Source organism: Pholcus phalangioides, unplaced genomic scaffold (assembly GCF_987345545.1).
Source record: "Pholcus phalangioides strain wild (caught in Gottingen) unplaced genomic scaffold, Ppha-v1.0 ptg000015l_1, whole genome shotgun sequence".
NCBI classification, from domain to species: domain Eukaryota; kingdom Metazoa; phylum Arthropoda; class Arachnida; order Araneae; family Pholcidae; genus Pholcus; species Pholcus phalangioides.
The window spans coordinates 19,218,184-19,237,530 of NW_028301608.1; the positions used below are offsets into that span (position 1 = coordinate 19,218,184).

General features: G+C 35.1%; 1 protein-coding gene across 2 annotated transcripts in view; it reads left to right on the top strand.

Moving 5' to 3' along the window:
• Window positions 1-19,347, top strand: part of ssh (Protein phosphatase Slingshot) — an 84,642-nt gene that overhangs the window by 25,827 nt on the left and 39,468 nt on the right. Inside the window, exon 1 of one of the 2 annotated variants that reach the window (XM_089243100.1) lies at window positions 8,411-8,538. The exons of the other annotated variant lie outside the window; for it this stretch is intronic. Coding sequence (XP_089099226.1) covers window positions 8,507-8,538 — 32 coding nt within the window. The 5' untranslated portion in view covers window positions 8,411-8,506. Of the gene's footprint in view, window positions 1-8,410; window positions 8,539-19,347 lie in introns of those variants that run through there. 2 annotated transcript variants of the gene reach the window in all.

A 19,347-nucleotide genomic window follows, 5' to 3' on the forward strand; every position in this document is an offset into this window, starting at 1 on the left:
CAATTACAGCGGAACTTTAGTTAACAAACTTAATTCATTCTGCCAACGTGTTCATTATATGAATTGCTCATATACTGAACCAAACTTGTCCATAGGAAATAATGGAAACTCTGATAATTCGTTCCACAATTATTCATTCACATAAAAATGATTAATAAAAATGCCAATCAATAATGCAACACAATAATAATAAATAATGCAATGAAATATAATAACATCATAAATCAAACAATACAATAATGTTTACAAACTTACTTATTCCAAGCAGCAAAGAGGAGGACTATTGTTTAAGAGGATTTACAGATGCTCTGTTGTCTGCAAAGTTATTCTTTTTTGTGTGACTTTGAGAAGAACCTATCTAATGACACTTGCATTTGCCTCTTTTTTAAAATGATTCGGAAATGGAAAATTGCATTATCATTGAATATATTCTCGCTTTGCTACAGCTGTATTTGATTGGTTCTTTTCTACCAAATTTTGCTTTGCATCCCACATTTAACAAATCTCTGTAATCTTCATTTGAAATGAGTTAGTTACTTCTCATTTCTCTCTTCCTCCTCCTCAGATGAGCTCTTGTTGTTGCATGCAATGCAGATCCATCGGTTCATCTACAACAGTGATTCCCAATGTGGGCGTTAATACCCTATGGTGGAGATGGAATGTTCCAGGTATAGCATAAGATCCTATGGGTTAGATTGGGTTGGGGGGCGAATGGACAAAAAAGGTTGGGAAACTGATCTACAGTAAACTAAAGATGTAGGACGAATATTTGGCTGTTATTTGCTATTTGGCCCTTTTGCCAAATATTTGGTTCAACTGAATGATGCTTAGATATTTGGCCGAATATCTGTGTAAGTCAAAGACTGACAAACTAATTTAAAAAAGTTATGTTAATTAGAATTTTTTGCATAAATTAAAAATTTACTGATTGTATTTTATTGTGTTGTGTGTATCCTTTTGTGTGCAAGAGGTCATGTCAGGGTAAATTTCTAGGATAAGTAAAATATGAAGTTCATTTACTGAAGGATGTACCTAGACAAGAAATGTATTGAGCTACTGAAAGAGAGGCAAAGAACATCTAGAGAGGAAAAATAAGTTGGAAATTTTCTCTGATGCATTAATACTTGAGAATAATTAGAGTAATTGAGAGTAACATTTTCTTAATTAGATATAAAATTGTAACAAGTGTTGAAAAGAAATTGATTCTCTAAGTGCAGTAACATCTCGGCTAACAAATGTCTCAGCATTTGAATTTTTTTGCCTAAGAATGATTACTTCGTGATTTTTCTGTCTTTGCTGAGGAATACGGATTCAGCTAATGAATATTTTTGATCATATGAATGCACACACTAACATAAAATAACCATGTCGTGAGCTGAATTTTCACACTAGTCATCATTAAAATTACTGTCACTAGAGCTCGATTAACTCATGTCCACCTCGGAATCTTTTTTCAGATGTACCTACTTTTTCTGAAATGCATTGAACCATTTCAGATAAACTGAAGATTCAGCTAAAATAAAAAATGCATTTAAAAAATTAGGTGGGAGCGCTTGTTTTCAGAGTATGTGTTCTTTCAGTACATTACTCTTTGCATGAAAGTGAACAGTCTGGGCATGAGGAATAAGTTGACACAGAAATGATCTGATCAAATCACAAATAGATGGGAAGAACTATACGAACTCTATTTCGGAAAAAGTTATCTTCATTAGTCGAGGTATTGCTGTGGTATTAAAATACAGTATGTCATTGTTAAATTTGATTGTCTCTCAGTATCATGACAATAAAAATCTCTGTTACCAGTTTTTTAATATTTATTTAAATAATAAATTGTATAATTAAAATATTCAACATTGATCATTTAAAATTACCAATAATTTTATTTTCAATTAAAAATGTCATTTTGATAAATTTTAAGAAAATTGATATTCGGCCGCAGAATATTCGTCATTCGGCCCAATCATTATTCATCCCATCCCTACAGTAAACTCCTGACCATGTTCTACCACTGGTGTTTAAATGTCATCGTCATGCACCTTTAGTCCCTTGGTCTAATCCAGTGTTTCCCAAAGTGGGCAATATCGCCCCCTGGTGGGTGATGGAATGATCCAGGGGAGCGATAGAAGCTACGGATTTAACATGTAATCCTATGGGTTCACTTGAGTTGGGGACAATGAGGAGTAAAAAATTTCTTAAGAAGGGGGCAATGGAATGAAAAGTTTGGGAAACCATGGTCTAACCCAAGGAAACACAATCTCTTTGTCAAATGTTTGCTCCTGTTCATGACTAGCACATTCACATGAGCTAGTCACAATCAATAATGGAATCAGCCCACAGTTTCCTCCAAGCAGAATTTAAAAAAATCTTCAAGCGCGCATATGCAGAGTTACGATGCTACATCTAATTCCATATCCTAAACTGTCACACTCACACATGTGTTCATTTTTCAAGTGAAGCATGCTGACAGAAGACTTTAGGGAAGATTATTACCCCACAAATATTCATAATTATATAATTATTACTCCAGAGTACGTGTGTGAACAAAAGCGAAAAACCATCAGCTCAGTTGGGATATTGTGAAAATAAATAAAATTGAACATTTTTGCTCATAATGTGAATCACCAATTATTAAGAGAGTAAAAAATTTTCAAGATTTTTACTCCTTATGCATGCTCATTGACCGAAGTTCCACTGTATATTTACAGTTGTATTTATATACATACTAAAATTCACAAATTATGCCAATAATCTCCATCCCTGATTTTAGTAAAGATTGTGAAGTAAAGTTCATGACATGTGGTACGTATTAGTATAATAACAGGCAAACATTTCTTTGATGTAATGAGCTGTAGGTCTAGAAATTTATAAAAATAACACCATAAAAATGGAAGCGAAAGCTTAAAAAAAAAGTGGCAGAGGTCTATGTGTTTTTATCAACATTACAAGCAATGTTCATTAACATTACACTCTATGGGAATCAGCCAAGATTGTCAATTATTGACATTAAAGTCAAGATGTTGTTATAACCTAGTTTGACTTTATTTAAAAATTTAATTCTATGTATTGGATAGTCTTTTGATTTCTGAAGCGTGAAAAATAATTATTTATTTTTTTGTTTTGCACATGCCAACTGGACTTAGTTTCTAGAAACTTTAGGTTTTCGTTGAACATTTATTTTATTAAAACATTGTGAATGGTATGCTGTGAAATAAATTGATTCTTAGTTCTTGGTATGCAGTAGACCTAAATCTACTTCATAATAATTATCTTCCATCACATCCCTCATGATTTCATTGAATAAAACCATTTTATATATTGTGTGGTATTTCGGTTAGGTTATAATGTGGTGACAAGCAATTACCTTGACTGTTTACTGTCTTCAGTGAATAAAGATAAGATGGGATTTTTTCCCCCTTATTTTTTTGTTGGCAATGTGTACTAAAATTCCAGAAATATATAGCTGTATCTAGAATTTAAAAAAAAAAAAAATTTTCGCTCTTTTATATCGGAAAAATTTTTCAAATTTTCATTATAATCTTACTGACTAGTTTAGTATATTTATTAGAATTTGAATGATGGCATATGAAGGATGAAAAAGAGTGACTTGCAATGAAACTTCTCTAAGACGGCCACTTAGCATTCCGTAAAAAAGTGGCATCTACAAAAGTGGCCGCCAAATAGAAATTATGGATAGTATACAGGAAAAAGCGTTTGGGGGCGTGTCAAAACATCAGTTTACAATGCCGCAAAAAAAAACACACTTCAATTTATTTATGTATTTACATATATAAAATTTTGTTCCATTTGGGCAACTCTTTCTTGGTCCGTAAATTTTTATGGCGGTGAGTGTATATATAAATTATTTTTTCCGTGCGTGTGTGTGTGTAGTAGTCTGTCACTGCAAATGTAATACATTCAACGTATGTATACATTCAAGCAGAGACAATGTTATCATTTGTGTATTGTTATCACTAGGGCTCAGATTTTTATGACCTGCAAATCTTGAAGATATGCAAGTATTTGACCTAAAAAACGTGAAAATATGATGTAGAAATTAAAAATATGACCTTATAATTTTCCCATTATTTCATCCCTTCGTTTTCAGTTATTGCTTTTTCATCTTATTAAGGTAAAAAATAAACAAAAATTCATCAATTTACCTTTTTTTTTCTATCAAATTTAATGAAAATTCTTGCACCAGATTCAAATGAAAACCACTCCTACCTAAAGCACAATACCTGTTCTTCAGTGTTGTATAGAATGAAGGAAATGGCGGAAGTTGTTTTTCTGTCACTTTGCAGCTTCAGGCACGAATGTGAGTTGATCTTCCTGTTGAAAAAGTCTTGCAACAGGTCCTAAACCATGGCTGCTACCAAAAATAAATTGCATTGAATTTTATGAGATGCAGTTTCAAATGTTTAATGTTAAATGTTCAATGTTTAAAAAAAGCTGCTGTTGGTTAGTTTCTTCTAAAAAATATTTGAAGAAACCACTTTATAAAGGTTTAAAAAATATTGATAAAAATTACTCGGTGGAGCAATATTTGAAGGCAGCTTGTCATATAGCAGACTAGTAGATGTTTAGTTTCTGTAATCTTGTTGATTGTTTCTCAAGCTGAATTGCAGTGTTGCTACACATTAAATCGGTTTTTGGTTGAAACTGTTAACATATTATCAAAATTGAATACAGTGTGTAGTGCTATTGGTCCTTCTTTTGAACTGGGCACAACTGCAGTCTACAGTCTTTAAGCAATTTACTACAATTTTATCCACTCTCAAATGCAAGTTGTGAGGAAAGCGTGTATGTGCTCTATATCCAACTGATACCTGATATACCTAACAGCCTGTGTGCATATTTAGTGTCGTGTATGAAGTTAGTGCTATCATCTGTATTCTGAATTATGAGTGAAGTGGGATGTGTGAATAATTATACAGCTGTAGGCAGGGCTGCCACTATGGGGGTCCAGTGTGCTGGACAAGAGTGTCAAGCTTGCTTTTTTGTTCATTAAAATTACGAGGAATGGGAGCAAAAGTGGGTACTTGCCTGGGGTCACAATGCCAATTTTTATTTTTGGTAGCAGCCATGGTTTAGGACCTGTTGCAAGACTTTTTCAACAGGAAGATCAACTCACATGCGTGCCTGAAGCTGCAAAGTGACAGAAAAACATCTTCCGCCAGCAACCGGTGAACGATATATTCTAAGACAGGTCCTCGTGATGCAAATCCCTCACAATGCGCACATGGCCGTGCAGGGCTCAGTGGCTACCATCAGCGCTGAAAATTTTCTTCCCGAAAGTCTTGGAGAAAATCTATAACTTTCCACAATTGAAAAAAAGCTTTTTACTTCAAAGCATAATGCAAAAAAACATGGTTATAAGAGTTTTGGAGAAGAAAGTTTCTTATGAAGACAGGAAGCGGTGGCAAAACCACGTCTGCACACTCCTGACTAAAGTCCCTCTGTTTAGCCATGATGAAAATGTAAAGATTTTGAGTGTCTGAATGAATAGCATCTTTCGCAAGTGCTTGGTGTGTTTTTCAGAAACATAATAAAAGTATTTCTGAGAACAATAAAGTAACTACTGGGAATGCAAAAGTTTTTTTTTCAAAAAAAAGATAACTCATTGTAAGCACATACTACATCTCTGAAGAAATTTCCACAGATTAAAATTCTTAGTTATAAATAAAAATTACCAAAAAATTATCTATTGCTTGAAAATTTCTAAAATGACAGATTGCTCAAAAATGCTAAAAATGTGGCCAATGTCTAGAAAATGCCCAAAACATTACTTGCCAAAAAATATGATGTATCATAAAAATCTGATTATTTATCACTTTTGCAACAAGGAAAAAATCTGATTAAGTTATGACGAAATGGGATAATGTTGCAATTTCTTTTTTTATATGGTTTTTTACAATGTTGTTCTTATAGTGAAAGCAAATTTATGATGGAAAAATGGAAAAAACCCTTTCCTTCAGTTCTTCATGAAATTCAATTCCCCCCCCCCCCCGAGAGACTTACTCAAGATATCTATGAAACACATTCAACATTTTAAAAAAAATTATCTAATTCATGATACATACAATTAGACAGTTTTGATTCTAATGCCTCGCAATGGCTAAATAATGGAAATTTAAGATTTTAGCTCAAGGGCAAAGTCACATTTTAGAATGGAATGAAAAAAATAAAAATAAATTAAAAAAATTTGTAACCAATTATGTTGGAAAAGAAAAACTGGTTTGTTTCACCAATACCCATTTACCATCGTTCCATTCGACCAAACGGGATATATGGTCGCCATGCTTGCAAGCTGGACTTTTTTGTATACAGTTATCATTTGCGAAGGTTGTTTTTTTTGTAACAACTGGATGTTGCGAAGATATATTTTGGAAAGAGAGAAAATTCAACTGCCCTTGCGAGGAATCGAACCCACTTCCTTTCACTTTCCGGGTGAACGCTCTAGACCACTAGACTACAGAGGCACCAAATCTCTCAATCTTTCCTTGCAGCTCGTGTACACTGAAAGGGACCGTACATGGATGCCCGGACCCAAAGCCGCTTGAAAGATGCACTCTTAATGCAGCTTTGGCCGGACCAGACTCAGGCCAAGCTCACATCTGCTAACGCTGCCACCAGGTGGCGACTTATGCAAGGATGACGTCACTCTCTACCGCTATTTTCGCAACATCCAGTTGTTAAAAAATAATAATAATAAAAAAAACCTTTGTATGGTAGTGGAGAGTGATGTCATCCTTGCACAGTTATCATTTGGTTATTGTTATCAGAAGCATCAGGTCTGGATATGATGGTATAAAGTGCCATGAAAACTGTATATATGGAAACCTAAACTGTAACATGGAAGAAACAAAAAAAAACAGCTCTACATTTGATTTCTAGAGCACAGTCATTACATATTTACTGTAGTAAATTTCTATCCATAATTCTGGAAATGATTAATGATCTCAGAACAGATATAAATGGTTTTATTTGAAGAAAAACTTTTTTCAACTGAAAGTTAAAAAATGTATCATCAGCAACATAAGGAAAACTGTTTGTATTCAACTTTTATCACTAAAATATTTATTTCCTTGATTTTGTACATGCAGAAAGTGAAATTCAGTTCAAGATGGTTTTTCACAGTTCTGCAATGTTTCCTAAGTGCTCGTCACGACTTCTTCGTCAACTCTAGAACAGGCATGGGAGGCAGGGAGTGCTGCTGGTGCTCGAGCACCCCAATATTTTGAAGCAATGTTTCCACATCCCCCAAAAAAGAAAAACAATTCTGAAATCATAATCGTTTACATAAGGATCAAGCGGAGCACCCAAAGAGCTGAAACACTTTTGATGTCCCAGTTGAGAATACTGTGCACAGGGCTGCAACTAGATACTTTGTCACCTGGGGTAAGCAATCATTTTGGTGCCCCCGTATAACGTAGAAGCAGCTTTTTAAAGGGTGAATTCGGCGCCTCTCTACTTCAGCGCCCGGGGCACCAGACCTGCTTGCTCCCTCCTAGTTGCGTTAACCTTTTGCGGTCCTATGTCGAGGTGGACTCGACAAACTAATCAAGGATAATTCGAACTCAAAAAAAAAAGATACTTCATTGATATGACGGCCCCTTACGATTAGAGAAAGGTCCTAGCAATTCGGCTTCTGAGTAAAACTTAAAAGCTACTCAAAAAACGTAAGGAGAAACATTGCGGGAAGGGGCGCTACAAAGTACGAATCGTACCAATGAAGTACCGAAAAAAACCTCTAAACTCTGCTAGGGATTATTGCAATTATTATTTTCATGAGGGCGCAACTGGTATATTATCACAGCGCAGAGAAGCCACAAGTGTCGAAAGATTGAGCATTGCTGCAATACAGGGTTTCCTATAAATCGGAATATCCCTAGAAAGCCTGAAAAATTATACCGTGCAGCGATAAAATGTATGAGTGATCTTTAGTTTTGACAAAAAAAGGGTAACTGCACTTAGGCTGGGATTACACTGTAAAAGTTAAGTAAGAGATCTTTGATAAAACTGAAAAAACGCCAGCAATAAGATCATTGGTTATATTCTAGAAAATGCAACCGATGATCTTATTGGTAGCATTTTTCAAGTTTTATAAAAGGACTTTTATAAGTATTAAACTTTTATAGTGTAATCCCAGCCTTAGGTTGGCGCAAAAAAAAAAATTCTTGAGAATGATTTTAGTTTTGTTTTTATAATCAAGCAGCTGCATGTTTTTTTCGCTCATACGCGTTCACTCCGCCCATAATAAGTCTGATGAACACCGATAGATGGCGTGTTTCCACGGGGAAAAAAATCGAAAAGAAAATGAGCGCGGTTCTTGGCTTGAAGCTAATTCTTGTCTTCACTCTCTGGATTGTAAACAAACTCATTTCATGAAATGTCTTCGGTCCGTTCAGATGCGATCTCGGATGAATGACGTTGTTAGAAACTTGGCTAGATACATGTGACAATTGAAAAAAAATATATATATATTTTTTTCCATTTACTTTCAACCATGGTTCATCAGAATTCCGTAAAGAGGGTGAGGTGAGCCTATAAAAAAAATTTTTCCTCTTCATTATTTGGTTAAGAAGAATTGGAAATTTATTTATTTTTTTTTAGTTGTGGGTTTTGTGCTGATATACTTATGATAGTTTGTATATTTGACATTTTTTCCTAAACGTGATGAAAAATCTCGGAAAAATTTCGCTACAATTTTTTTCTTTTGATAGCTATTTCTAGATCTCAAATTTATTTGATTAAGTTAGTTTTTTAGTAGTATTGGGGAAGAGATGTGTAACTGGATTGAAGCAAAAAATAACCAATTGTTTTGATGTTTTAATTCCAATGCTAAAATATTTGCCGTATTTCTTGATGTAAGCGTCGCAACAGAAAGGGAAAAAAAATCAATTTCATGTAATTGCTTTTTTGTTATTCTTTGCAAACAAATATAAATTCTTGCAAAATTCTCTGAACCAATCCTGAATATTCAAAATGCAATTTAATTCGTTAATATTTACGATTTGTTATACGATAATGTTCGTGGTTAATTTTTTGAATTAACGCAGACCTCGCAAGCCTTTACAATACCTTTACTTACAATGCCTCTCACAATACCTTTTTCAATACATTATTGTGATAGATATTATTGTGATAGTTTATGATATTATTGTGATTTGGTAGCTTCTCGGCGGATAGGCCAAGCAATACAGTACGCCGGAGGCGGATTTATGCTTCTGCTGTCTGTGACTAGAAATTTTTCCGACTCATTTCCGTTGTAGTCTAATTTTTTTGACCACTAATTCGTCATATTTGCTGCCTTGAGCTATAGCCTGCTTTATTTCTTCCCCTATAAATATGCCTCTGTGGTACGCACGTGAAAGCATGGTTGCGTACGTAATACTGTATGGACAGTTACCCTTAATATTATTGAAGTCCGGTATGCATGAGAAATTTTTCGGTATAGCAGTTACATGATCCTGCAGAAAATTTCGATTCCATTCTTGTTTCGTCGTTTATTTTAGTTCTTTAACGGGGCTCCCAGTGACCTAGAAAATCAGGGGAACGTGAAAAATGATCAGGAAAAATGTAAAGTATTTGGTATGAATCTGGCAAAATATGCAAATATTTGATAGAAGTCAGGTAAAAGATCTGTGAAAGGGGAAAAAAACCCAAACTCGGGAAACAAAAAATTCGAAATTTGGAAGGTCAAGACAGTGAATTATATTTCTTTCTTCCGGAGTTTTTCAGTCAGGAAAATGATCAGATTTTGTTGGGAACCCTGTTTTATGGATTTGTAATTATGAGAGGCATGAATTTAGTTCTTTTATGAATTCTGAAAAGTCATTCGGCATCGCACCCATAGTTCGAATAAACTCTTATATCACGGAACTACGGATTTAATGATTTGATATGAAAGGTAATGGGGAATATTGTGTGCGCACTAGCATAAGTGAAGGAGGATTTCTCTCTCTCTAACGCGGGTGGGGACATCTTTTTTCTTTCGAAAAGGCGAGGGTTGTTTTGACGTGAATACGTCTTTTAAATCATTTGACGATACTGGGAGCATTCGCAAGAGGTTGCGCGACGAAATTCTTTAAATGCTCATATCTCAGGAAGTACCTAACGCAAGTATCGTCAGATACTCATTTACAATACATATTTCCTAGGTCTTAGTAAAATAAAGCTATTAAATAATGATTTTTTTATTTTACAATCCCCATAGTTCAGAAATTCGGACGAAAAAAGCACGAATTTGCTATCATCTATTGTAAAAATACCTGATTCAAGTATTTAACAAAGATAGCATCTGCATTAAATTAAAAAAAAATAATAATTTCAAATAATTTTTATGTTTAATGAATTTTTATTTAATTTTTAACCCTTAGAATTTCCTACAAACGCCAAGAATCTTGTCCCATAATCTTTTCGGCTTACATACATAATTTATCTCCTTCGATTAAAATATCATACAATCGATATTTACGTCAGTCTATAATATATGTTGTGTATTCTTTTTTCCCCTCTTGTATAAGTGAAAGTGAATAAATGTATTCTTCAAAAAAAGAAATAATAATGTGGCTCTGATCACAGTATTCCTTAATTCTACTGGATCATCTTCACTCATTGTTGCGGAAGCTATGAGCTTTAAAAAAAAACACCTCTTTGAATGCCAGATACATAAAAAAAAACATTACTATTATTCTGCCGCGAGTTGCGTCTCTCTCCCTCCGTTGATTCGAGTCGAATGTAGCGCGCATACGCCAACTGCGCTTGCCTCCGTAAAAATTATCCAATGAGCATCTACTTACTACTTATCGTGTGGACACCTCTCTGAACAATCGGTAACTTAAAATTTAGTTACCAACTTAATCACTTACCGTGTGTAAACGGGCATTTATTCTGGCATTACCTAAACTTCAACATTCAGAATGGAAAGTTAGATTTTTCTCCAAAACTTTGGGGAGAACATTTTCAGCACTGATGGTAGCCACTGCGCCCAGCACGGCCATGTGGGCATTGTGAGGGATTTGCATCACGAGAACCTGTGTTCGAATATATCGTTCACCGGTTGCTGGCGGAAGGTTTCTATTGGTTTCAATATCTCTTCCCGTCTTTTCAACCAGGCTCGCTGCCCTGATTCGTAACAAATTGTTTACATGCTATACCTCGAGCAGTTCACAGCGAAAATAGACATTGGTAGCATTTGTTAGTTATTCCATAGACAAAGCCGATGATAATGACAATTTTATTGTCAGTAGCTACCACGCGATTCAAGGCAACAAAAACGTATTCACATCAAAACTTTCGGCCGTGCCTATGACGCAGCCTACCCCATTTTTTTTTCTGCAAAATAACACTATAATCTCAGCACGGTGATCTCCCTCCGCGTACGTGAAACGCTCCCGCTTTCGTGAAATTTTCCCCATTCGTGTGTGCATTGTCTTTTAATGTGAAGTCGATTAAATATTATTAATATTGAGGTTATTCATGCTACATCGACATTCAGTTTTTTTCTTGGAATCTTACCGTAAGCTAGTGTTGTGTGTGCGACTTAGCAAAGTAAACCGAATTCCTTCAATTAATTCATTTAAAATTAACGTAATATTTTAATTTTATTAAAGATTAAATACAGAATATTTATAGAGAACATAGAATTTCACACTTTATTTAGAGCAAGCAGTAAATTAATTTAAACACTTGCTGGCAGCTCAGAAAAACCTGGGGCTATTTATGGTGGTTTTATTAAATAGCTTTTTACGCAATTCGTTTTTTTCCCATTCGTGTTACAAACGCAATTAAATCAGCTTCTCTACGTGGTGCCTCAAATTAATTCGAACGCAGCGTTACTCGCTCACCTCCCACCTCCGCATGGTGCCGAATGGAATGCTGCGCGAACGAATTTACGAAATGTGTTTGTGTGATTAAAAAAAAAAATCAATTTTTAGCTGCATGAGCTTTTAGTGCTTATGTAGTGTTTGTCATTTATTCGAATGCGAAGGTAAAATACGTAGTTGTATTCCCCGTCATATTAGTTGATCGTGTTTATATTGTAAATAACAAAAGATGTGAATTTTTCTTCATACTCGAAATCCCTTTTTCTTTTGTTTACATCGCCCCCCCCCCCCACAAACACGTATATTCGTTAGTTCTTGAAGATATATAACTCACGTTAAGAACCCTACGATGCTGTTCTTTTCCACGTGATTGAATGTTCTACTTTGAAGGATATTTCTGTCCAGTTGGATATCAATCAAAATTCATGAGCACAATCTTATCATTCTCCGCGCATTTAAATAAAACGATGCTGCTGCGTTGAGCTTATCTTATTTATACCGAAAGTGTAAAATAGTGTACTTTTTTATTATTTTACGTAATATTAAAAGATTCCCATAGCTCCAAATAGCTCCATTGACAATCAATGGAGCTATAACTTGGGAAAAAAATTCCATCAGTAATGCTATTTTGATGAATTCGTTTTTACTTTTCTCCGAAGAAAGGTTAAGAGGGAGTTCTATTCTTTGCGTAATGAATTTTTTTTAAGAAATAAAATTAATTCTTCATTTCACGAAAGCATACGTGCTATTTCCTTGGTTGAAAAGTTAGGTGAATTGTTTTTTTCTTTATGTTCGGAACAAAGGAGCGAAAAGCAGTTTTTCGCCTCTAATTTCACCGCCTAAATTTTGTTTCATCACGCTATGGAAACTTGCCTTTCCAATCATATACGTATACATATTTTTTTTGTTTCAAACTCTTTATTGCCTTGCATGCTGTAGCTCATCTTCCAACAAGATTTAATGAAAGTATGGTCGCATAAACAACATGCAGTTCCTAGTGAAAAAGTTCTTTGTAAGAATATTCAAGCATATTTAATCGATAGGCAAGAAAATGCATATTTCAGATACGTATTTAGTGCTTAAGACATTGTCTATGCTTTCCAATGCTTTTTTTAATGTATATTTTGAATAACAACCACGGATCTTGCGCAGTTCGCTCTGAATTGATTTCTCCCTTGTTTTCCGTTTGCTGTAGTAACAAAGTCTTGTAAGTAGTATCAAGGGGTCACGATGGCGTGACCGAGTGGTAGAAAATAATCAGCAAGGCAATGCGCATGGATCTAACTGCTCTCTCTTTCTCTCTCTTGTCTCTCATTATTTCTTTTCTAACCTTCTCTCGCGATTGTGAGAGGAAGTAACTACTGTGTTTAGTCGAGAGCGTTTAACGTATAACAGATTACGTTCTATTTCTTTAATTTTTTCTGTGGTGCAATGCTATTTCCGTGTATTTTGTTTATAATTCGTATTGTTTTTCGAAACATCCTCTTGTTTTGATCAGATGTTTTCGAGTTTCTTTGTTTTTGTTTTTTCAAACGCAAGGGCGTTGGCTTTGCGCATGTTTTAGCTTCTGGCATTTCGATAGGCAGAGGCATTCGTTTGTTCTTAAGCGAAATTTCGGTTATTTTGCAGATTACCAGACTAAATCCTTAAATGATATGCATGTGCATGAGGTTCTTGAGCTTCCGAAACAAATCGCATCCGCATTCCGTTACGACTGGAAGCTAGACAGCTTAGAAATACGGACAATTCAGAACTTGAATTTTTTTTGCCTTTTTTGGAAGAAAAAAAACCTCGTTGATTTTTCAAAGTGAAAGTATATATATCTTCTGCTGCACATTCACGGTTTTACTTTCGTCCTTACGTTTCACAAATTTAATAATGAATTTGAATTCGTCAGTTAAAAATACGCTGGAGCTCTAAATTATTACAATTGGAATTTTTTTTTTAAAATTTTGTAGAAGCAAATTGATAGAAAATTCGCAGATGACGTGAAGCTAATGGGGAGTAGTCGCAAATCAAAGCGATAAGAAAGTGTTTCAGACCGGGGCATTCGTGATTTTTTTTTTTCCGTTTTACCAGATTAGAGGGAAAAACGAACATCACTAAAGCCACGTCCAGACCAACCTAAACAGGATTGTAGTGTGGGCAAATGAATGGAGCGTTGACAAGCTCATTTCGGTTCCAACAACCTCATTTCACTTACGAGTTGAATGGTGGTGTTATTCCGAATGCAACTAGGATCACCGATCTGGGTATTCTTATTGACGAGCGGCTTAGGTTTTCTGAACATTGTTCAGCGGTGGTCAAAAAATCGAATTGAATGCTAGGTTTCATTCTCAAAAAGTTCTCTTCTCGTTCTCCTAAAGTGATCCTTCCACTCTTCCGGGGCTTAGTTCGTCCTGGATTGAAGTATGCCGTCAGGTTTTGGAGACCATACTTACAGAGAAACATTGACTTGGTCGCGCGGGTGCATAGAAGAGCCAAGCCACGCGTGCTCAAGAGAGACTTGATTTTTTGAGAATGTTTATATAGGACGAACGCAGATGTCACGTTGATATGATTGAAGTGCTTAAAATTTTCACAGGGATGGATAAAATTTTCTATGAGTTATTAATACATCGTCGATCAACTGCTTCGACAATGGGACACCAGCATCGATTGGTAAGGGACAATTCTAAGTTGTGGTGTCGCAAGGAATATTTCTCTGATAGAGTTGTTAATAAATGTAATAGCTTACCCCTCCGGAGGTCGTGAATTTCAAACACAATTGACACGTTAAAAAAAAACATGTTGATAAACATGTTGGGGTGAATCGAGAAGCTATCTATACTTAGATGAGACAACCATAGTGGTTTTTTTTGGGCAGAAAACTTATATTTTATAATTATTAATTTTTTATTGCTCTTATTGGGTTGCTGTGGTTTTTTTAAATAGTTTAGATATTTCATTCGACATCCAAATTTTTTATGGGCATTTTTTTCAGCCACATTAAACATTTTGTGTGTTGTGGCCTTTGTATTTAGAATTCTTTCTCGAACTGGACCAATTTTGTTACTAAGCTTTTTTTTTTTTAATGGCTCCCGATGACTAAGTATAATAATATTATCTAGAGTAATAGCATTATTATTTATTATTTTTGGTGCATAGTTCTAAATTGTTGATGAATTTTAATATGTAAGCCAGTAAATCAAAATAAATCCAGTGGGGTGGGAAAGTAAGTTATTCATATAATACACGCATTAATTACGTATGTGTGAGTTTGTGATCTGAAATAAAGAAATAAAGGTTAATTTTTCCACATTTCAAGGTACTCTTTATATTTGGTGTTAAGCATGCCCCCCCCCCCCCACCCAAGGGCAGGGCTGAGAGGGCTCGGTAGAGTTCTCACCATTTTTTGCTTTTTCATGCTATAAATCAATTATAGAAGCGTCCGTGAAAAGGCTGACCAGGCGGCCCGCAAAAGATCAGGGACCCTGCTCCAGGATGTGGATACCATGGTACATTGCGTTGGGTTTAATAGAACAAACACCCCCCCCCCCCCCGAAATATATTTCAATGGGCAACATTAAACTTTTCTTGAATGTCCTTATGATCGCTTACTATTTTCCTACAGTCGAACTATGAAATTCGTAATTCATTTATGCTACATTGCTATGACTGCATGTTGGTTGAGCATTTATATGCATCACAAACTAGAGATTTCGTTTCAAGTTGATTAATGCGAATTTTAAGAGTTGTAAGATTGCTCCATGTCTTCGTAATTTGCAAATAGTTTCCATCACTATTTTAGAACAGCTATATAGTTTATTTTATGAGGTTTGTTCCGTGTTTTTTTTTCAAACCTTATGTGGTTTATCTCAGCTGGACCTAAAATGTCGTATCCTTCTCCAAGGAGAAAGAGACGTTTTATGTTGATATTATCACGTCACACTCACCTGATTTCATCGCTTACTCATCCTTTCTTTTATAAAAAAAATTCTGAATTTATTTACATTAAAGGAAAACCGAGTTCAAAGCACCTTTTGAGCACGTGCTCTTATTTACCCGATACGCCTTTTTTCATAGTGAAATTCTCATGTTTGTGTAACTTGTATACGCGTTCGAAAAATAACGCGTTTTATTATAAAAGAAAGAGAGAGTAAAGGAGCTGAGGTGATCCAGCCGTGACGAATTAATAGAGCATTTATCAGTCTGATTTCCCTGTAACCGTATCTGCATATATTTGTATAAAATATATATATATATTTTTGGATGTGTCCATATGTGCGTCTTATCCGGGGTGATATCTAGAATGTAATGATAGAAAATGTCGCATTTAAGGGAAAATTGCTTTTAGATGCATCGAATTAAGTTTTTATAAATAGAAATGCACTCTGATGGTATGGTATCGGACCATATATGTTGAAAATTTACCTTTTGGTTTCGTACGTACCAGGAAATGAAGTAAATCTGAAGTATTGTTATCTATTTCTATTGCAGACCTATCATTATCATCGATGTGTTCACTGGAACCAGTTGAAGATGTTCCCGGTGAATGGGTACCATATAGATATTATATTACGACGAACTTTTTTTTTTATGCTCAATAATGTCTTGAATGAGTTTCCGAAAATCGTAAATAGGTTTTCGCTGTTTTCGTTATTATTGCATCGTGTCTTTCCCAATATATATTTCAATCAATTGAAGGAACTTAATTTTCTTTATTTTAAAGAAGAAACAAATGAAATCGAGGCCAGGGAGGAAAATGACTCTGAATATTTTTATTAAGCTAACTACGTCAAGTTTGTCGCCTTCGAATTGAGACATACGCGATATTAGATTTCATTTCATTGAATAAGTAACGCAAAGGAAAACAGTGTGTGTATGTATGTATATAGAAAATAAAATTATTTTTATCTGTTTACATTTTTCTCGCGAATGATCCAGGTCGCCCATCACAAGAGCCTCGTACATATGTTATTAAGTTTGTAATTAACGGTTAACGGACGTTAAGAGCCCAGGGCGTGGTAGCTTCGGCCCATGAAGGCCAAGATCAAGCTGGTCGGTCTATGAAAGTAGTATTATTCACTGCCTCGGGAAGGCCTAAAGGGGGAGGGAGAGGCTTGATATTAATGGATGCATATACCTACCTATGTAATTGATGTGTTTTTCTCCATTTAATATTCGTGTTTGTGGAAAGGTACTCTCCCATCTTCAATCTCATTGTGTGTGACCCGTTTGTGAGTGCATATAAACAAGTGTCAAACAGTCGTGTTTTTTTTATTTATTTTTCGCTCTGTCAAGGTCATTCAACTTCTTTTTCAGTGGTCAAATATCGCCATTTTGTTCCATATAATTTCTGAATGATGGAGATTGGGAAATAAAAAAAAAGCATTATTTAATAGCTTTATTTTACTAAGCCCCTAGGAAATATGTATTGTAAATTCTGTTGGATGTGTATAAAAAACGGAAAATCTTTGTCGATAAAAATACGCGTATAGTCGAACTTTGGAAATGTGCTCTTCATGAACGAGTCTGTCCAGTCGTCCATTGCGTATCATTGTGGCTTATCTCGGTGTATTTTCTTATTGCTTCAAAATACACTTTGACGAAAGTGCTATGGCATTCCCAACTAACAGCTACTTGTCCTTGAAGTAAAAATTCGGCTTTTTATTTTTCTTTCTTTCGCTTGATTCTACCCGAACTTGAAGTTCTTCCAATGGTTGTTCTGAATCCCAATGAAGGTGAGAAGGTTGTTAAACATGTGACCAACATATTCATCAAAGTTATGATCCAGTGATTCAATTTTTTTTACTTGAATCTGTTTCATATCTTCTTTAACGTTAAATTCCTTTCGTACTATTATTTTTTTATGCTCAGGTTAACTTAGGAAGTCTTGCTGATAGAGTTGATGCCGCGATAGCGATAGACTTTCCCGTGATTGATTTATTGTGATGTCGTTCAGAGGAATCTCTTTAATATCACAAATGCAATCGTTGTGCACGGAAGTCCGGTTCAGAATCAGCAATGGTTCGAACTTACTTTGATAAGAAGGATCTCTACGTTCGCGCGTTAAGGATAAGTTTAGATCTCATCTACGTTCATAGATGCCTTGGACATGGTCATTTTTTTATAGCGTTTAGGATTCTTTTAATATTTAATTTGTTCATTGATCGCTATGGGCCTACGGTGGTGAAATTTTTGTATTATCACCCAACCAAGCTTTTATTTCTGAGAAAGTTTAGAGTTGCCTAAAAATCTGAGATCAACCCCGTCATTTCGACTGTATCTTAAATTCGTCGGGACTGGAAGGTGTAGACTTATAGTAGCTCAGATAAAATTATGGAATAGATTGGCCTATTTTTCAAGTTTTCGATCCTGGACTGACCCTGTTGTCGAGTCATTTCGATTCACCTATCATTACAATTATTAATCGCATGGGCGTAGGTGTCAGGTTCGCGATCTTCTTGAGACCTCTTCGTGACGTGTGGGCGAATTGGTCGAACCAGCTTCGTGTTCAGAGAACTATCATTCTCGAACTTTTTTTTTCTTGTCGTAGATCATAGTGATGTGATGAGGTTGATGATCTATCTCTTCCAGGTTTAGGTTTTACATTAAGAAAAATAAAATAAAATCAGGAAATAAGGTCAAGAAAACAGTCGTTGTGTCTATGTGATGTAAGAGTCACTGGTCTCAAGGTTATGAACCCGTTGTTGGATGGTTTTTTTTGTTCTTCCTTCTGTATTTTAGAATTGAAAAACAAAAAAGGAAAGGAGAAAAATGAAAATAAACTTTCCTCCGCCTTTGCGCGACCTCTTTTTAATGTCTCGAGTTTTGGCATTACCTGTTCCTTACGAACAGGATGCAAGTAGCGATAATAATAATGATTGAAACGTTATACGGAACGAGTTGTATTCAGCAATAGCCTGACGGTGGTTGTTTTTCATTAAAACTTAGTCATATTTCTGGTTAATGTGACCGATCTCGTGCGAAAGATGATTTCATCTTCCTAAGGTCCCGACCTTCTTGAGTTTTTTTTGAAGATCATTTCTGTAATGATTATTCTAAGAGAATTTTTTTTTACTGGAACGATTAAATTTTTTATTTAATATTTCTTTGAAGGTTTTTCTTTACCCCACTTCGACTCAAGTATCTTTTCCCTTCCTTTGTGGTGCAGAAAGTCACGAAACTTGCAAATGGTTTCCTGTGATCCGGGGACCCGGATTTGAAAAGACGTTCACTTAACCCGTAATCGGTATTGAATTTTTCGCGGTTATTTAAAATTAATTTTACTTTACTAGTTTTTTAATTTTTCGGAGAATTTCTCTGAATGGACAAAAATCTTTCGGTTTGAAGCATTGGGTAGTAAATTATGTTAATGTTACGAGTCCATTTTTTCCCGATTCGAAGTTTCTGTACTTTGCTCGTGTCGTCTCCTTGAGTATATGAAAATTAATCTATTTTGTCTTTCATTGTGAATACTTATTATCACGTATCAAATAATATCGATTCAAAGGTCGATCCAATTTATTAAGTTATT